Source organism: Ascaphus truei, chromosome 4, assembly GCF_040206685.1.
Source record: "Ascaphus truei isolate aAscTru1 chromosome 4, aAscTru1.hap1, whole genome shotgun sequence".
In the NCBI taxonomy this organism is placed as follows: domain Eukaryota; kingdom Metazoa; phylum Chordata; class Amphibia; order Anura; family Ascaphidae; genus Ascaphus; species Ascaphus truei.
This window is the reverse complement of record NC_134486.1, coordinates 26,809,161-26,825,472: the sequence shown is the minus strand read 5'-3', so window position 1 is coordinate 26,825,472 and position 16,312 is coordinate 26,809,161. Positions and strand designations below refer to the sequence as shown.

The 16,312-nt window shown below is 40.0% G+C and overlaps 2 protein-coding genes across 2 annotated transcripts in view; both read right to left on the bottom strand.

Moving 5' to 3' along the window:
* LOC142492629 (indolethylamine N-methyltransferase-like) overlaps positions 1-491 on the bottom strand; it is an 8,749-nt gene extending 8,258 nt beyond the window's left edge. Inside the window, exons 1-2 of the mRNA XM_075595453.1 lie at positions 268-491; positions 1-112 (exon numbers count right to left, since the gene is read on the bottom strand). The exon at positions 1-112 is cut by the window's left edge and continues 96 nt beyond it. Of these exons, the coding sequence (XP_075451568.1) occupies positions 1-112; positions 268-415 (260 nt within the window). The 5' untranslated portion in view covers positions 416-491. The remainder of the gene's footprint in view (positions 113-267) is intronic.
* An 8,410-nt stretch (positions 492-8,901) lies between these two features.
* Positions 8,902-13,270, bottom strand: LOC142491915 (indolethylamine N-methyltransferase-like). Its single transcript, XM_075594718.1, has 3 exons — positions 12,963-13,270; positions 12,600-12,807; positions 8,902-9,708 (listed from the first exon to the last, which is right to left on the bottom strand). The coding sequence occupies exons 1-3, from the start codon at positions 13,108-13,110 to the stop codon at positions 9,279-9,281; spliced, it is 786 nt and encodes a 261-aa protein (XP_075450833.1). The 5' UTR covers positions 13,111-13,270; the 3' UTR covers positions 8,902-9,278.
* Between the last annotated feature and the right edge of the window lie 3,042 nt (positions 13,271-16,312).

Sequence of the window (16,312 nt, the reverse complement as noted above, 5' to 3'; positions counted from 1 at the left end):
GCATCGGTAAATTCTATCACATTGATCTCTTTGAAGAAATCACAGGCAGTTAAGAGATGAAAAGCTACTGGTCCTATTGTAACATCAAGCAGGGTTTCCCCTCTCACACGACCTGCACCCAAAAGTTAGAAAATAGGTAAAGACATCTTTGTTTTTCCCATCAGAAAAGAATTGAACAAAATATAAGAGCTTATTCACATGCTTCAGTTCCCCCCAAAATTGATAATATTTTACAGTAACGTCAATATCAACTATAAATGAACGTACCTGAAGAGAATGTTTTAAACAGCTGTGTAATAGGAAATACAACCAAATCCTCAAACATATCATTCGTTCCATTATAGCAATATGTATCTATTAACCCTCTTGGATCAAACTCTTCATCATGGTAATGCTTGTGGAGACTGGAATCCATTGTGCGTCTCCTTGGTATAACGATCCTGTTACTTCTACAGTAAGTAGCACTTGTAGAAGCCTTACGTTACAAGCTTGAGAAGGTAGAATAGAAGAAGGGCGGTTGGCATCGCAGTATTACATCAATTTTAAGAGCATGTGATAAGCCTTCTGCACAAACATTCACACGGGACGGTGCTGATCTGTGTTTGTTTATTTTGTATCCTGGATAATGATTTGTCATTAGGATTATTGAAATGATCCATCGGACATGACACATGACAATACATTTGTGCAATAATTGTGGTCTACGTATCATTAAGTCTGTCTGCACTAAAAACATAGCATTGTGTTAGTGTGATTCACACCATATGTAAGAGATGTAAGGGTTGGCACCTTCACCGTGGTTTGAGTTTAAAACAATACCTGTGTTTGGGACGTGGTTTTCTTTCTAAAATCTTTTTGTGTTTTTGACTGGGTTCCAATTTCACTAAAACTCAATTTGATTGTTTTTAGTTTTTGTGTTTCTAACAAATACTGTAATGGAGAAAAATAATCAACATTTTCAGCAAATGCTAAAATAGTGTAATTAAGTCTGAACAGTTCCTAAAATAAGCATAAAATAATAAAACTAAAATAATGTAACTTAAAACTAAAAAACAATTGAAAAATAAATGGCGAGAGGCACTAGAGATGGGTATTGGACCTGAGGTTCTCATTCTAAAAATCTTAAGGGTTTGGGTTTTGGAATGTGAGGTTCTGGAACATTCAGATTTCATACACCATGTTTTGCCTATCTCTAATTAATTATATGTAGCAATGGCTAGTTTCTGGCTACCAGTATGCCCTTCTCCCGGTAGTAAGCCCTGGTAAGATCAGGCCACCAGGTCTAATCCTGGGTTTTACGCACCCCCAGCAGCTTCAGTGATTCACAGGGGAGGCGGTACAACTAGGCCTATGTGTCCAATCAGGGACTCAGACCTGGTTCCTGCTTTTCCTGTACTTAAGAAGCTGCACTCCCCAAATTTAGTAGTGTTGCTTCTACCCTTGAGAGAGGCTGGTCTATCAACCCAACTGTGCAGGGCTCTGTCAGTTTGAACTCCCTCCCCACGGGGAGTGGAGTGGGAGACTATACATCTTACTTCACCAGGGAGTAAAGGAAGAGCAAGGACTACTTTGGGGCCCCTTGGCTTGGAGTGAAGATCCAGGGTATATCCTGAAGGTGAAGCCTCAAGAATTGCCTGCTGCTGTGAATACTGTAAGATCTGCAGTGTACAATAAAGTGTGTTCCTGTTCATCTATACCTTGCCTGAGACTGCAATCTATCAGGGGAAGCGTAAAGAAGTTCTCCTGTAGGGATTGTCTCCCTTATCCCTGGGGCCTGCAAGAGATGGAGGCGCTGTCACCGTGAGTACAAATCAGTCACTACCCCAGAAGCTTGTTCTGACCGCCTCCACAACACCGTAGGAGACTCAGATCTACTGTGAGCTAGCAGGTATGCACCACACCACACCATGTAGCAGTGCAATCTCCCAGTTATCTATATGCAATTAATTAGAGTATTTGTACCTAAATATGGGATCAGCAACTTGTTTAATTTGTAATAAAAATCAAATACGGTACAACTATCAAATAACATGATTTTGTTGTCAATCAGTCTTTATTCACTCAATCCAGCAGCATATATGTAGAGTTAATTCATTCCTTCACTGTGGTACTGGCTATGGCACAAACTTCTGCTGTTTGCATTTGAATGCACAAATATTTCCGCATCAGTGCAAATATGAATGTAAAATTGGAGTATTGTCAACAGTAGAAATATATATGTTACTCACAGATACTGTACTTGCAAATACAGCACATTTTCAATATTCAATATTATTTATTAATTAATGACCAACATTCCTCCATTATTTCATAAAATCATTTCTATTCACTAGGTATTAGTTGAAAGCCAGAAAAGCCAGAATAGTCTGGAAATTCACTGCATACTTTGAAACCTTTTTAACAAGAGTGCTGCATACTGTCGATGTATTAGTCTGTTAAAAGCTTTCTAATACGAACACGTCTCATCTTCATGTTTACACATACATGTTTACAGTTATTTAAACTTTGCACTGGCCTACAAATTAACCAAACTGTATAGAATGTCGGTTTCCCATAATTCCCCAACATGAGGGCACCAGGTTTGAGTGCAGTGGGGAAGAAGTTGTTGATTGTTATTTTATTCATGTTGTGGTTTTATCCAAACACCCAGACCTCCGTCCATGAATGACTTTCTAAGTGTTAACATTGTTGTAATAGTACGTAAAGTATCTATGGGAAACATTTCTGTATATACCTTATGTGCAGAATGAAAAGATTTAATCAATCTGTCTGTTTATTATTTGCAAAACGTGTGTTTTGTAAACACAGAAACCAACAATGGAAAACTTGCATGAAGACACATTTTTTAGCAGTTGTCTTAAATATCCCTTGTGCCCCTACAGTATCTACAACATGTATTGTACAGTGAGATAATATTATGATCAAAGATCATTGAAAAGTCATGCTAACAATCTTGGATACATTTTGATCACAATAGTTAACTTTTATTATGTGAATATCATGAGATAGCTCATCCATGTTAGGTAATTCATCATCAGGTAAATAGATGCTATGATGACGGTAGAGGAATCACATGCTATAAACCCTCAGAGTATTTACAGTCCTAACATTGCAGTTACTGTGCGACTAGAGTTTCTCATTATATTTCAGAGTTGATTCAATATATTGCTTATTAATTTGGGCTGAATCTGATGGTTCTTTAGTTAATCCATGCATGCAATGTTGGGGGGCAGGACATATTTATGCTCCTTTGTAAACCTCAGAGGGGGAAGAGGGATGTGTGCTTGGTCTAATCTTTTCTTGGTGCTAGATTGAATACATTTCTTCCTGGGTGAAATTGTAAGCTATGGGCCTGGCTCTTAAACTTGTAATTAATACATTATTAGCACATCGATTAATTTATAACAACTGTTGACTTTGTGGCTTATTTGTGTTTTTACTTATTCTTCATTTTGCCATTTTGGTTTTCTCCTATAATCTCTCCTACAGTACCATAAATACTGAAAATTACAATTAATGTTTCATAACAGTTCCTAAACGTTATACAGGGTGTGGTCTATTTTTACAGAACCAGTCCTTACTAACAGGCTGGCGCTAAGGAGGAGAAAGGGTTCTTATGATTTTATTTTAAAAAAGTAGTTTAAAGTAGTTTGTAGAATGGTGAAACTTTCTAGGTGGTTTTGCTAAGTACAAGAGATGTTTTTAGTACTGTGTGCAGCCCTTATACCATGTCTGATGGGCTTATTATAAGGAACATCCTATGTTTGCCATTCTCCAAGCTTGTATAATATACCTCTAGCAGTTCCTATACTGTTCCCTTTGCAAACGTTTGCCTATAGTACTTTAGCCAATGTTAGTATAACTTCTATAATGAAAGTAATATAATTACTAGTTAACACCTTATTATAACACCTTATTATAAAGTAAAATTATATATTACACATATTAGTGTAACAGGGTATGTCCCATTATATCTTTCTTTCCCCTTGTTATCCCTGTTATGTAAGTCCTGTTAACTACAGGCAGTAACAGGTTAAATCTATGGGCTCTTCACCCCCCTTATGCCCCTCTTGTGAGTAATGGAATTAAAGTGGTGACTCATGGCCTGTGTAAGCCTATCAGGGATAGGCACAGTCCATGAGCCCGCCCCTCCTTGAGTTTTCCAAGTGGGCGTAGCAAAAGTTAGTTTGTCTGATTCCTGCTTCAGTGAAGAGAGGAAGAAAGAGCTGTGAGTCTCTCCCATGGCAGGGATGAGCGTGCTCAACCTCAGTCGTTAGACTTAAGTAGGGGAGAAACAGTTCTACAATAATATAAACTTTTTTTTTTATTATTACTTATTTTTTCATTATGTTTTCAAGAATGAAGTGAAAGGGAAACCAAAGAGCAGAAGGGAGGTGGGAGGAGGGTTAACCCCCACATAACCGATATCCATTTGTAAATCGTTAATACTGTAACATCAGGATAGCATGGTCAATGACCAATGCAAGGTTTTTAACAATCCGGCCAAATCCTGTGTCCCCCATTTCTCAACCAGTGCGTCCCATGCAGAATTACTGTATGAGGCTGAAACCTCTTGGTACTTTTCCATCTACAGTATTAACCCAGTGATCCCAAACCTTATGGAAATTCTTAACCGTATGAGTTTCACCATTAGTCGCACTTCATTGATTCTCTGGGTGACCCCCCTTTGGAAACGTATCAAAGGATTTTTCCTTGCCGCTAAAATAGAGCATCTGGCTGCCGTTAGGATATGGGAGATTAATTATCTCTGTACTCCTGGATGGAGCACTGACGTATGGGCCTTGTCCAATATCTAGCCACAGTTCCTCCAGCACTGACCCATGGGATGTGGAAATATCTGGCTCAATCTTTTGGGCATAAGGTAACACGTGAATATCATTTTGTTTAATGCATTGTCCCAGCTATACTCATTTGAAATATCGGTTTGGAGATCAGTTTCTCACCTCTTCATATAGTTGTGGCTTGGATGGTCTCCAAGGGGGACTAGCTCCTCATATAACATCTTTATTACTCCACCAACAACGGTAGATGATGAAATGTCTCATTTGAAGATACCTAATACTTCAGAGTTTGATAGGGAATATTTCTAGATTAATGCCTCACATTTTTATAATTTTCAATTAGATAGCACGTTCCCACTATCCAGAATATTCCTGTTTTTCCAATCATTGTACTTAATTGTGCTGTACCGCAAGGGATACTTTGGTTTGTCAAATAAGGAATAAGTCTGATTGGGATGAGATCATCTTACATTTTGCTTTAACCATGATCCATATCTTCAATGTAAACTTTATCACCTCCACATGAAATTGTAGCAAAATCTTTTTTTTTTTTTATCCTTTTCTAATCAGAGATGAGCCCCTAATGCAATTGGTTAAGTAATGCAGACTCTATGTCTACCCAACAGACAAAGTTGAGGAAAAAGGACATTAATGGGGGTATGACGTAAACAGCACTAGGATCTAAGCAGCCATTTTGTTTGATTTCGTTTGTCCGCCATTTTGTCTTGGGTTTGTAAGTCTTGTGTGTCATTTTTTCTATGTGAAGAAATGTCTGTGTGAGCAAACGTGTGAACCAGAGAATGGAATATTTTTCGCTCCTTGCTGATGTTTGTTGATCTTTTCTACTCCAATCAGCCGCAAATAAAAGTGTAAACAGGCCAGAGCGGCCTGAGATACGCTCAGATTCTTACAGTTTAACTTTTTCACACATTTACATGTCAGGTGAGAAAATAGAAAACATCACATTTAACCCCATAATGATTTTTAGTTGATGCACACTTACATAATTTGTTATGTATTACAAACTGACATCAGTTTTTAGTATTATCATGCATTACAAAAATGATGTAATATTTAGTGACGCGCAAGCCCCCCCCCATAAAGGGGTGTGAGCTTTAGTTTTTAGGGTATAAATGTATCTCATACCGTATTATCTGCAGGGAAGCTTTTATTTTGAAGCTTTCCTCCTGTGTGCACCTGTTTGCTATTTTAATAAATTCACGTGTTATTTCTGTAACAATATAATCCTCAGACTGTGTTTTTTATTTATGCTTTTATCACAACCATAAAGCCTAATTCCCGAATGCCAGTCTGTAATCTGTCTCATGTGCAGTGGCGTAACCACAGTGCTGCTAACCTCCACAATGCGAGGGAGCCCGAGAGCGCAGGGGGCCCTGCCGGCCAGCACTTGAAGTTGGTTTTAAGTACCACTGCTGCTCTCTGCATCTGCTTGCTGTGGGGTCAGGGCCTTCCCTGAAATCAGGTAATTCCTCTTTGCAGCCTTATCCCTCCCCCCCAGGTTGTGTGTGTGTGTGTGTGTGTGTGTGTGTGCGTGTGTGTGTGCGTGTGCGTGTGCGCGTGTGTGTGCCTGTAAGCAGGTGGGAATTGTCTGTGGGGGGATTGAACGAAAAATGGGGCTGTTTGAGGGAGAGGGGGGCGGGAGAGTGAGTGAGAGAGGGAAGAAGAGTAGGAAAGGGGGGAGAGAATGAGAGGGGGAAGTGTGAGGAAAAGAAGGGAACTGAGAGGGGGTTAGGTAAGGTGTGGGAGAGGAGGGGTGCTCGACAGGCCGCTCACATGTGGAAACAAAATGTATTTAGTTTTTTTGTTTAGGGGGGCCTTTAAATTTTTTTGCAGTGGGGCACAAGAAATGTAGTTACAACACTGCTCAGGAGTGCAGCTAGATAATATCGCCCAATGTTAGGCACCATTACTACCCCTATTGTCCTTGGTGCTAGCAGGACTGGCTTAGCAACTCTGGGTTTTTATCATAATAAATAAATTGCACTATTTTATTCCGGATAACATTGATATATTTAAGTGGAATTGAAGTTGGTACGGTTTTGAAGGGAGAATATTCATTATTACTGAGGTTATGCTACGCATTCATAATATGTGACATTTATTCCATATTTGTAAATCCTCCTTGATTTGGGTGAATAGATCTGAATAGATATCTAAATAGGAATTGATAGTTTTATGCCCAAGTATTTTAAATGTGTCTCCCTCCATTTGTAATAGAAATTCAATTTTAGTAGATGGATTTTGTGACTTGGAATGGTTACATTTATACCTTGAATATTGGGATTTTCTCTGATTGTGGCTGCAAGTGGCTCTATTATAAACAACAGGGGCGAAAGAGGACAGCCCTGCCTTGTCCCATTAGTGATTTTTTATTTGATAAAAATGACCCCTGAGGAGTTTCAGGATTGCAGTAGGATTTTTGGAAAGAGCTTGTTCCCCGCTAAGGTACGACTCTTGAAGTCAAATGCTTCCAGTACCTTATTTAGGAATCTCAATTTGATCATATTGAATGCCTTTTCTGTGTCTATGCATAGTATAATGGCTTTGTGTCTAGAGTTATAATTTTCCTAGTTTTATACTATGCCTGGCACTCAATAATAAACCCTATTGCTCATTGTGGATTAGATCTGGAAGGATTGGTTTTAATCTATTGTCATGAATCTTACTATACACCTTAAGATCTCTGTTTCGCAGGGAAATAAGTCTGTAGCGGTCACAGCTCATTGGGTCTTTACCTTCTTTATGGAGTATCACAGTGCTCGCTCCTGTCATCTTTTCCAGGATCTGCTCTCCCTCAAAAAATATATTAAAAACATCTACAGTATTAAGATTGGGGATAGGATATTAATGTCACTTTTGTAGTAAGTATTTGATCAGCCATTAGGTTCTGGGGTCTTCGAGGATAGTAATTCCAGTTTTGTTTTTTAGTATTTGGGGTCTTAAAATCATCTTTTTACAATTTTTGTAGATTATATTTCTTCAGAGTTTGGAGTTTTGGTCTGGGGAGACCAGATTACAGTATATACGGTACCTTAGAGCAGGGGTGTGCAAAGTGGGGGCTGCAAGATTATTCTGGGGGGGCATGGACCTCTCCTACCTTATCTTCAGCAACGCGGCGTCAAATGACGTCGCAGTGTCATGTGACGTGTGCGTCGCCATAGCAATGTGCGTCAAATGATCTTGCGTGTCTTTTGACGCTGGATATTAGGTAAGGGGGGGTGCGAGCACAGGGGCTGGCAGGCAGGGGGGGGGGGGTGGAGGCAGCACAGAAAGTTTGAACACCCCTGCCTTAGAGGAGAATTTGTGAGTCAGTGTGGGGTTATACATCATTTCAAGATTGATGATATTTATCGTTATGCGTAATTTGCCCATTCTTTGGTTTAGTGGCTGAAATCTGTGTTTTAGACCTTAACCCTCTACGTTTATTGGCTAGGATCTTGTGCACCTTATTACCCTTATCTTAATAAGATTACTTGGTCTTCTGTAAAGCATTTTCTGTGTCTTCCAGCTGAATCTTTCTAAGTTCGTCGCTAACTTGGGTTACATTTTTATAGTATAACATTATTCTAATTCAAACATATTAGTAAAGATAATGTACAGTAAAGCATAAATAATAAAGATCTTGTCATACTGTAGATGTACATATAGTGTATGTACACAAATAAATACATTATATGCATACAGACACTTCCCCGTCATGTCACTGCAGCTACACTTAAACGTTTACATTTCCTAGATGATATTAGTTCAGGGGAGGCCAACTCCAGTCCTCAAGGGCCACCAACAGGTCAGGTTTTCAGGATATTCCTGCTTCAGCACAGGTGGCTCAATCAGTGGCTCAGTCATTATGACAGTACCACCTGTGCTGAAGCAGGGATAACCTGAAAACCTGACCTGTTGGTGGCCCTTAAGGACTGGAGTTGGCCTCCATTTTCCCCACTGGTTCTTTATATAAGTTGTAGTAGAGACACAGATGGGCTGATGGGTCCAGAAATTATTTTATTTTCTTCAATGTGTTTTCTTCTCCTTAACGTATTATATGTATTTCTGCCCAATTCCCCGCCCCCCCACCCCCCAATCCCAATAGGCTGCAAATCAAAAGTTGTTATACTATGTATTTACTGTAGGTCTGTGTCTTCCTGCTGAATCTTTCTAAGTTCAGCGCTAACTTGGGTTACATTTTTATAGTATAACCTTATTCTAAGATATTAGTAAAGATAATGTAAAGAATACATAATAAATGTTGTGTCATACATGTACATATAGTGTATGTACACAAATAAATATATGCATTCATATACTTCCCTGTCATGTCACTGCAGTAACACTTAAAATTGAACAATTCCTAGTAATATGGTCATTCCTTTTATTTTATAAGTAGTCATTGAGATGTTTGCTGTATTTTTGAAATTCAGTAGGTAAAGTGTCAGATAAATTGTTGTATACCTTTTTTCACTAAACCTCCCTCTCCTTGCGTGCTATCATAAATATAACATGGTCATAAGTTGCGAAATTGCTGGTCTTTTTAGTAGGTAATGTTTCCAAATTCTCAATGATGAATCCTGCATCACAAACAGCCTCTCTTATAAACTCCTCCTCAAATGACAAAGAGAAGAACTTGTGTTCACCAATCCTATAGCACGAACCATTATATGACGCTACCATTAACAGATGTCCCCCAGTTTTTAGCATTGCTGCAAGTTTTTTCAGGTTGTTACAAAAAGCCTGGAGGTCCTTGCTAACAACTTGCAAGACAAAAATGGAGAGCAGACAGTCCATCTGTGGCAGGACAACAGGCTCTAAAGGGTTATCTTTGGTGAAATCACATTTGACAACGCGTTTCACTGCTCTTCTTGCTTTGTCTTCCTTTCCTTGCCACTCCTCACTGAAATTACAAAAAAAAAAGGATCACGTGGCAGTTTTGGAGCAAACAGTGGTACATGCAGAATATAATCTAGATGTGTCACTCAAATGACTAATAGAGATGGGCGGATTTGGATCCGCATCGGATCCACCGACTCCTTTGGTCCACGGATTTCAGCGGATCAATCTCAAAAAGGTCAATTCTCATTTTGTGGATTTTTTATTATTACAGAATTATCAGTACACTTAGCAGATTCCGCAACCCGTGGGATGCATTTGTAGAATCCGATTCGTAAGAATCCGCCAGCAGATCGCTGAATCCGTGGATTTGGTTCTACCAATCCGTCCACAGGTTGTATCCAATGGCGGTTTTTGATGAAGCCGCGCGTATTAAAAGCGACATAATCTTTTTGCTTATTTGACACCGTAAAACGGATTTTGAGGGGGGGGGGAAATGCGAGAAAATATGTGAAAAGGATTTTGGCGGATTCACCCATCTCTAATGAGTAAGACAATTAAAAATACAAAATGAGCAGAAGACTGGTCAGTAAATATGTCCCTATCTGTGTCCGTGCAGTATAGAATGGATTAAAAAAAATCTCAGCTTTTACCAATTCCTGACATCTTTTACACCTTCCCCACAGAAACCTGAGTTATGTCCCTATGGCAGAAAGTAGAGTGATAAGGTATTCTTATTAAGAGTTGAAACATTGAAAGTTGTCAGTCTTTACATAATCACTAATTAATGAGTATTTATTAAATGGAATTCAATTATCCTTGTTAGTTACTGTATTTTCTCAATTCTTCATGTATTATTCTCCTTTCCTTATTTGTATTATTTTCCTCTCTTATATAGCACTCTAAAGCACTGAATACATAATTGACACCATGTAAATGTAAGATAATAATTTTAATAGGGTCCCAAGCACTATATATATATATCCCCTAAATCTCCCTCCAAATAACATCGAGATGGACACCTGTACTCAAAAAGGCGAATACTTTAAATAGGAGAAAATACAAAGTATATTCAAATGTCTCCCACTCTCCTACTCTTGAATTTCCACAAGAACTATATTGACAAACCTATAGCCATTTATGAGAAAGGGGGAACAGATATCAGGCTCTAACAGAATCAGACACAGAATGAGACAGGTCACTCACAAACTGATCCTGATCACTTGCTTGATCAAACAAAATGAAAAATCATGGTCCCAAAGTAGAAAAAGTGAAAAGTATTTATTGCAGCATAAAAAAGTGACTATAAAACCTCCCACACGTTTCAACCAATAACTGGTCTTTCTCAAAGGAGACTCATTTAGTTTGATCAAGCAAGCGATCAGGATCAATTTGTGAGTGCCCTGGAGCCTGTCTCTTTCTGTGCCTGCATTTGGTCTCTGGAGGCACCCATCTGGGGGGAGAGGGAGGAGCTTACACTGCGGACATGCAGTGCTACTGATTGCAGGAGTTTGAAGCTTGCGCACACAGTGGAGAACACAGGAAGCTTTGAGAGGTGTTTTCCTCATTGCCAGACCCACCGTGGGGCTCTGAAGGGGACATATACAGAGCATTGTGAGGTTGGTTTATCCCTTTGCCTGACCAACCATGGGAGCTCTGTGTTTGATATACATCTAGCAGTGAGAGGTGATTTACCCACTGCCTGAACCTGTGAGCACTTTCATGCTGTCTGCACCATTGCACTGTTTCTTTGTGAGGGAGGAGGATATTAGAGGGTTCAACTGAGGATATACATGACTTACACTACCCCCTTTCTTTACCGCACCTCCTCCCCTTGGATGTCGCCTATTTGATTATGCTCCCCAATTACTCTCCCCCCATCTGATTCATACTGATTACATATACAGTATCCAGTTTCATTTCATCTATACCTGGAGCGCATAACAGATTTCTACAGTGGGTGTCTAACAGACTCAGAACCCATAACCTCTGCTATACAGGCATACCCCGGTTTAAGGACACTCACTTTAAGTACACTCGCGAGTAAGTACATAACGCCCAATAGGCAAATGGCAGCTCACGCATGTGCCGGTCAGCACGTCCTGAACAGCAATACCGGCTCCCTACCTGTACCGAAGCTGTGCGCAAGCGGGGAGACTATAGAGCCTGTCACACATGCCTTATTTACATCAGTTATGCACGTATATGATGATTGCCGTACAGTACATGCATCGATAAGTGGGGAAAAGGGAGTGCTTCACTTTAAGTACATTTTCGCTTTACATATATGCTCCGGTCCCATTGCGTACGTTAATGCGGGGTATGCCTGTATAGGACACCATTTAGCATTGTGAGCTAAACCAGCTGCTGGGTAGCACCACTGTCACAGCATACTTTAGTGCGCAATCCACCTTCGGATTTCCACGTGTAGATCCTATTTTGGAGATTTTTTTTTTAAATCTGTGGATCAGATATTGACAGGTTCGCCAATCTCTAATAGTCAGTACCTAGAATAAAAGTTCAATTAATAAACGTTTAGCAACTTTTTAATAAGGTAATCCCCTAGTACCCCAAGTGACCAACTGGTCATTGGTAACCCATGGTTAGCTGTCACCTAAGGGCTACAAAGGGATTATTATATACCTAACACGAGACTACTTACCCCACTATTGCATACTAAATAGTAGGCATTGCTTGGAAACTATTCATTACCATTCCTGCAACTCTGTTAATTAACTATGTTTTAGCCGGTGGTTTTACAATTACATTTCATTAAAAAAACAAGGGTAGTTTGAAGCATTGACTTTGCCTTTTTATCATTTTAATAGATATTTTAAAAATGCATGCACAATATTGAGCATTGAGGTTCTTTAGTTGGGGTTTCCTGCTCCCTATAATGAAGGTTTCATTCTTCTCAGCTTGAAGATTATATATTTTTTCTGAAATATACTTTACCTCTTTCCTTCCAGTTCACAAACTATTTTTGCAGCATGAGACCAGTCAGCAGCTCCCGGCTCCTTGTTCCTCCACATTTCAAATTCCCTGATATTTGCATCGATAAATTCTATCACATTGATCTCTTTGAAGAAATCACAGGCGGTTAAGAGATGAAAAGCTGCTGGTCCCATTGTAACATCAAGCAGGGTTTCCCCTCTCACACGACCTGCACCCAAAAGTTAGAAAATAGGTAGAGACATCTTTGTTTTTCCCATAAGAAAAGAATTGAACAAAATATAAGAGCTTATTCACATGCTTCAGTTCCCCCCAAAATTGATAATATTTTACAGTAACGTCAATATCAACTATAAATGAACATACCTGAAGAGAATGTTTTAAACAGCTGTGTAATAGGAAATACAACCAAATCCTCAAACATATCATTCGTTCCATTATAGCAATATGTATCTAATAACCCTCTTGGATCAAACTCTTCATCATGGTAATGCTTGTGGAGACTGGAATCCATTGGTATAACGATCCTGTTACTTCTACAGTAAGTAGCACTTGTAGAAGCCTTAAGTTACCAGCTTGAGAAGGTAGAATAGAAGAAGGGCGGTTGGCATCGCAGTATTACATCAATTTTAAGAGCATGTGATAAGCCTTCTGCACAAACATTCACACGGGACGGTGCTGATCTGTGTTTGTTTATTTTGTATCCTGGATAATGATTTGTCATTAGGATTATTGAAATGATCCATCTGACATGACACATGACAATACATTTGTGCAATAATTGTGGTCTACGTATCATTAAGTCTGTCTGCACTAAAAACATAGCATTGTGTTAGTGTGATTCACACCATATGTAAGAGATGTAAGGGATGGCACCTTCACCGTGGTTTGAGTTTAAAAAAATACCTGTGTTTGGGACGTGGTTTTCTTTCTAAAATCTTTTCGTGTTTTTGACTGGGTTCCAATTTCACTAAAACTCAATTTGATTGTTTTTAGTTTTTGTGTTTCTAACAAATACTGTAATGGAGAAAAATAATCAACATTTTCAGCAAATGCTAAAATAGTGTAATTAAGTCTGAACAGTTCCTAAAATAAGCATAAAATAATAAAACTAAAATAATGTAACTTAAAACTAAAAAACAATTGAAAAATAAATGGCGAGAGGCACTAGAGATGGGTATTGGACCTGAGGTTCTCGTTCTAAAAATCTTAAGGGTTTGGGTTTTGGAATGTGAGGTTCTGGAACATTCAGATTTCATATCCCATGTTTTGCCTATCTCTAATTAATTATATGTAGCAATGGCTAGTTTCTGGCAACCAGTATGCCCTTCTCCCGGTTGTAAGCCCTGGTAAGATCAAGCCGCCAGGTCTAATCCTGGGTTTTACGCACCTCCAGCAGCTTCAGTGAGTCACAGGGAGGCGGTACAACTAGGCCTATGTGTCCAATCAGGGACTCAGACCTGGTTCCTGCTTTTCCTGTACTTAAGAAGCTGCACTGCCCAAATTTAGCAGTGTTGCTTCTACCCTTGAGAGAGGCTGGTCTACCACAACAACTGTGCAGGGCTCTGTCAGTTGTACTCCCTCCCCATGGGGAGTGGAGTGGGAGACTATACATCTTACTTCACCAGGGAGTAAGGGAAGAGCAAGGACTACTTCGGGGCCCCTTGGCTTGGAGTGAAGATCCAGGGTACATCCTGAAGGTGAAGCCTCAAGAATTGCCTGCTGCTGTGAATACTGTAAGATCTGCAGTGTACAATAAAGTGTGTTCCTGTTTATCTATTCCAGGGCTGCACAACATATGGCCCGCGGGCCGCATGCGGCCCACCCGGCCTCTCTGTGCGGCCCCGATGAGATTAAAAAAAAAAAAATCTTAAAAAAAAAAAAACTTTAAAAAAAAAAAAACTTAAAAAAAAAAAAAAATGGCAGCGATTCCCCGCGGTCCCGGGGGTGATGTGAGCTGCATTGAGGTGAGGTTGGAAACAACAGAAAACAGCGCACAACGCCAAATAGTGAAACAAATTCAACAATATATTATAGAATTAAAAAGGGGGTAATATATCTGCGTACATGAAAAAAGTTGGTAAAAGGCATGTAGTGTGTATCACACTGTTTACAACTCGGCAGCTGTTAGCTGTAGATTCAGGTGCTTGCTTCCCTCTGCTTCTGCAGCTCAGTTGATTCTGGGGCAGGACGTCAGTCTTTTCACTCCCAAGGGGATTTCCCTTCATGCAGCCAGGTTCAGCAGCTGGTACTGGGGCTCGGTGAAATCGCTCCTGCTTCCTGGCCGATATGAAGCTGCTCCTGTACCTCGGCAGGTGTATCCTCTGCACAGAGGTTAAAACGCAGCTTGCTGGGATGCCCTCAGCGTGCCACGATGCATCAGTGGTGGATTCAATAGGGAAGTTTGAACAGTCTTTCAAAGTCTCTCACAAGTGTCCAAAACAGCACACAGGATGAAATAAAAACAGGACAGGCCAATACATAGACAAAGGCCAATGTAAGCAGATATAAGGCAATAGAATGTTACATCCAACTAGTTTCGTAGAATTAACTACTTCCCTGAAGAAGTAGTTAATTCTACGAAACTAGTTGGATAACGTTTAGGAAGTGTTAACTACTATAATGAAAGTAATATAATTACTAGTTAACACCTTATTATAAAGTAAAATTATATATTACACATATTAGTGTAACAGGGTATGTCCCATTATATCTTTCTTTCCCTTTGTTATCCCTGTTATGTAAGTCCTGTTAACTACAGGCAGTAACAGGTTAAATCTATGGGCTCTTGACCCCCTTATGCCACTCTTGTGAGTAATGGAATTAAGGTGGTGACTCATGGCCTGTGTAAGCCTATCAGGGATAGGCACAGTCCATGTGCCCGCCCCTCCTTGAGTTTTCCAAGTGGGTGTAGCAAAAGTTAGTTTGTCTGATTCCTGCTTCAGTGAAGAGAGGAAGGAAGAGATGTGAGTCTCTCCCATGGCAGGGATGAGCGTGCTCACCCTCAGTCGTTAGACAGAGGGAACATCACGTTCAGCCACCAAGGACTTTAAGACCAGGGCCTGCACCACTGTGGGGAGAACTGCAGTGGATGCCTGATGTATACCAATAAAGATCCTTGTTCTACTATAAACTCCTGTCTGAGTATCAGTCCTTGGGCAGGAGGGAGAAGACTGCAGTAGTGGGGGCTGATTTCCGGAACACCCTGGTACCCACTACAGCTGGAGGCGCTGAACACCAGAGAAAGAACTACAGAACAAGAAGTTAAGCCTGTCCATGTCTCTACTCTACCGCAGACAGGTCAGTATCTCCTGCTTCAAACAGGTAGTGCACCACACACATGTAGCATAGGCTGTGTAATCTCCCCGAGGGTGCGGGGCGGAGGGGGTGGGGGGGGGGGGATTGAGAAACTGTACTACAATAATATAAACTTATTTTTTTTTGTTACTTATTTTTTCATTATGTTTTCAAGAATTAAGTGAAAGGGAAACCAACAAGCAGAAGGGAGGTGGGAGGAGAGGGGTAACCCCCACCTAACCGATATCCATTTGTAAATCGTTAATACTGTAACATCAGGATAGCATGATCAATGACCAATGCAAGGTTTTTAACAATCCGGCCAAATCCTGTGTCCCCCATTTCTCAACCAGTGTGTCCCATGCAGAATTACTGTATGAGGCTGAAACCTCTTGGTACTTTTTCATCTATTAACCCAG

Excerpts from the sequence above, each read along its gene's own strand:
- LOC142491915 (XM_075594718.1), bottom strand. The coding sequence starts at position 13,110 with ATGGATTCCAGTCTCCACAAGCATTACCATGATGAAGAGTTTGATCCA. Across the intron at positions 12,808-12,962 it reads GTTTAAAACATTCTCTTCAG|GTCGTGTGAGAGGGGAAACC; the intron begins GTATGTTCATTT and ends TTTTGGGTGCAG. Across the intron at positions 9,709-12,599 it reads TGTGAACTGGAAGGAAAGAG|TGAGGAGTGGCAAGGAAAGG; the intron begins GTAAAGTATATT and ends TTGTAATTTCAG.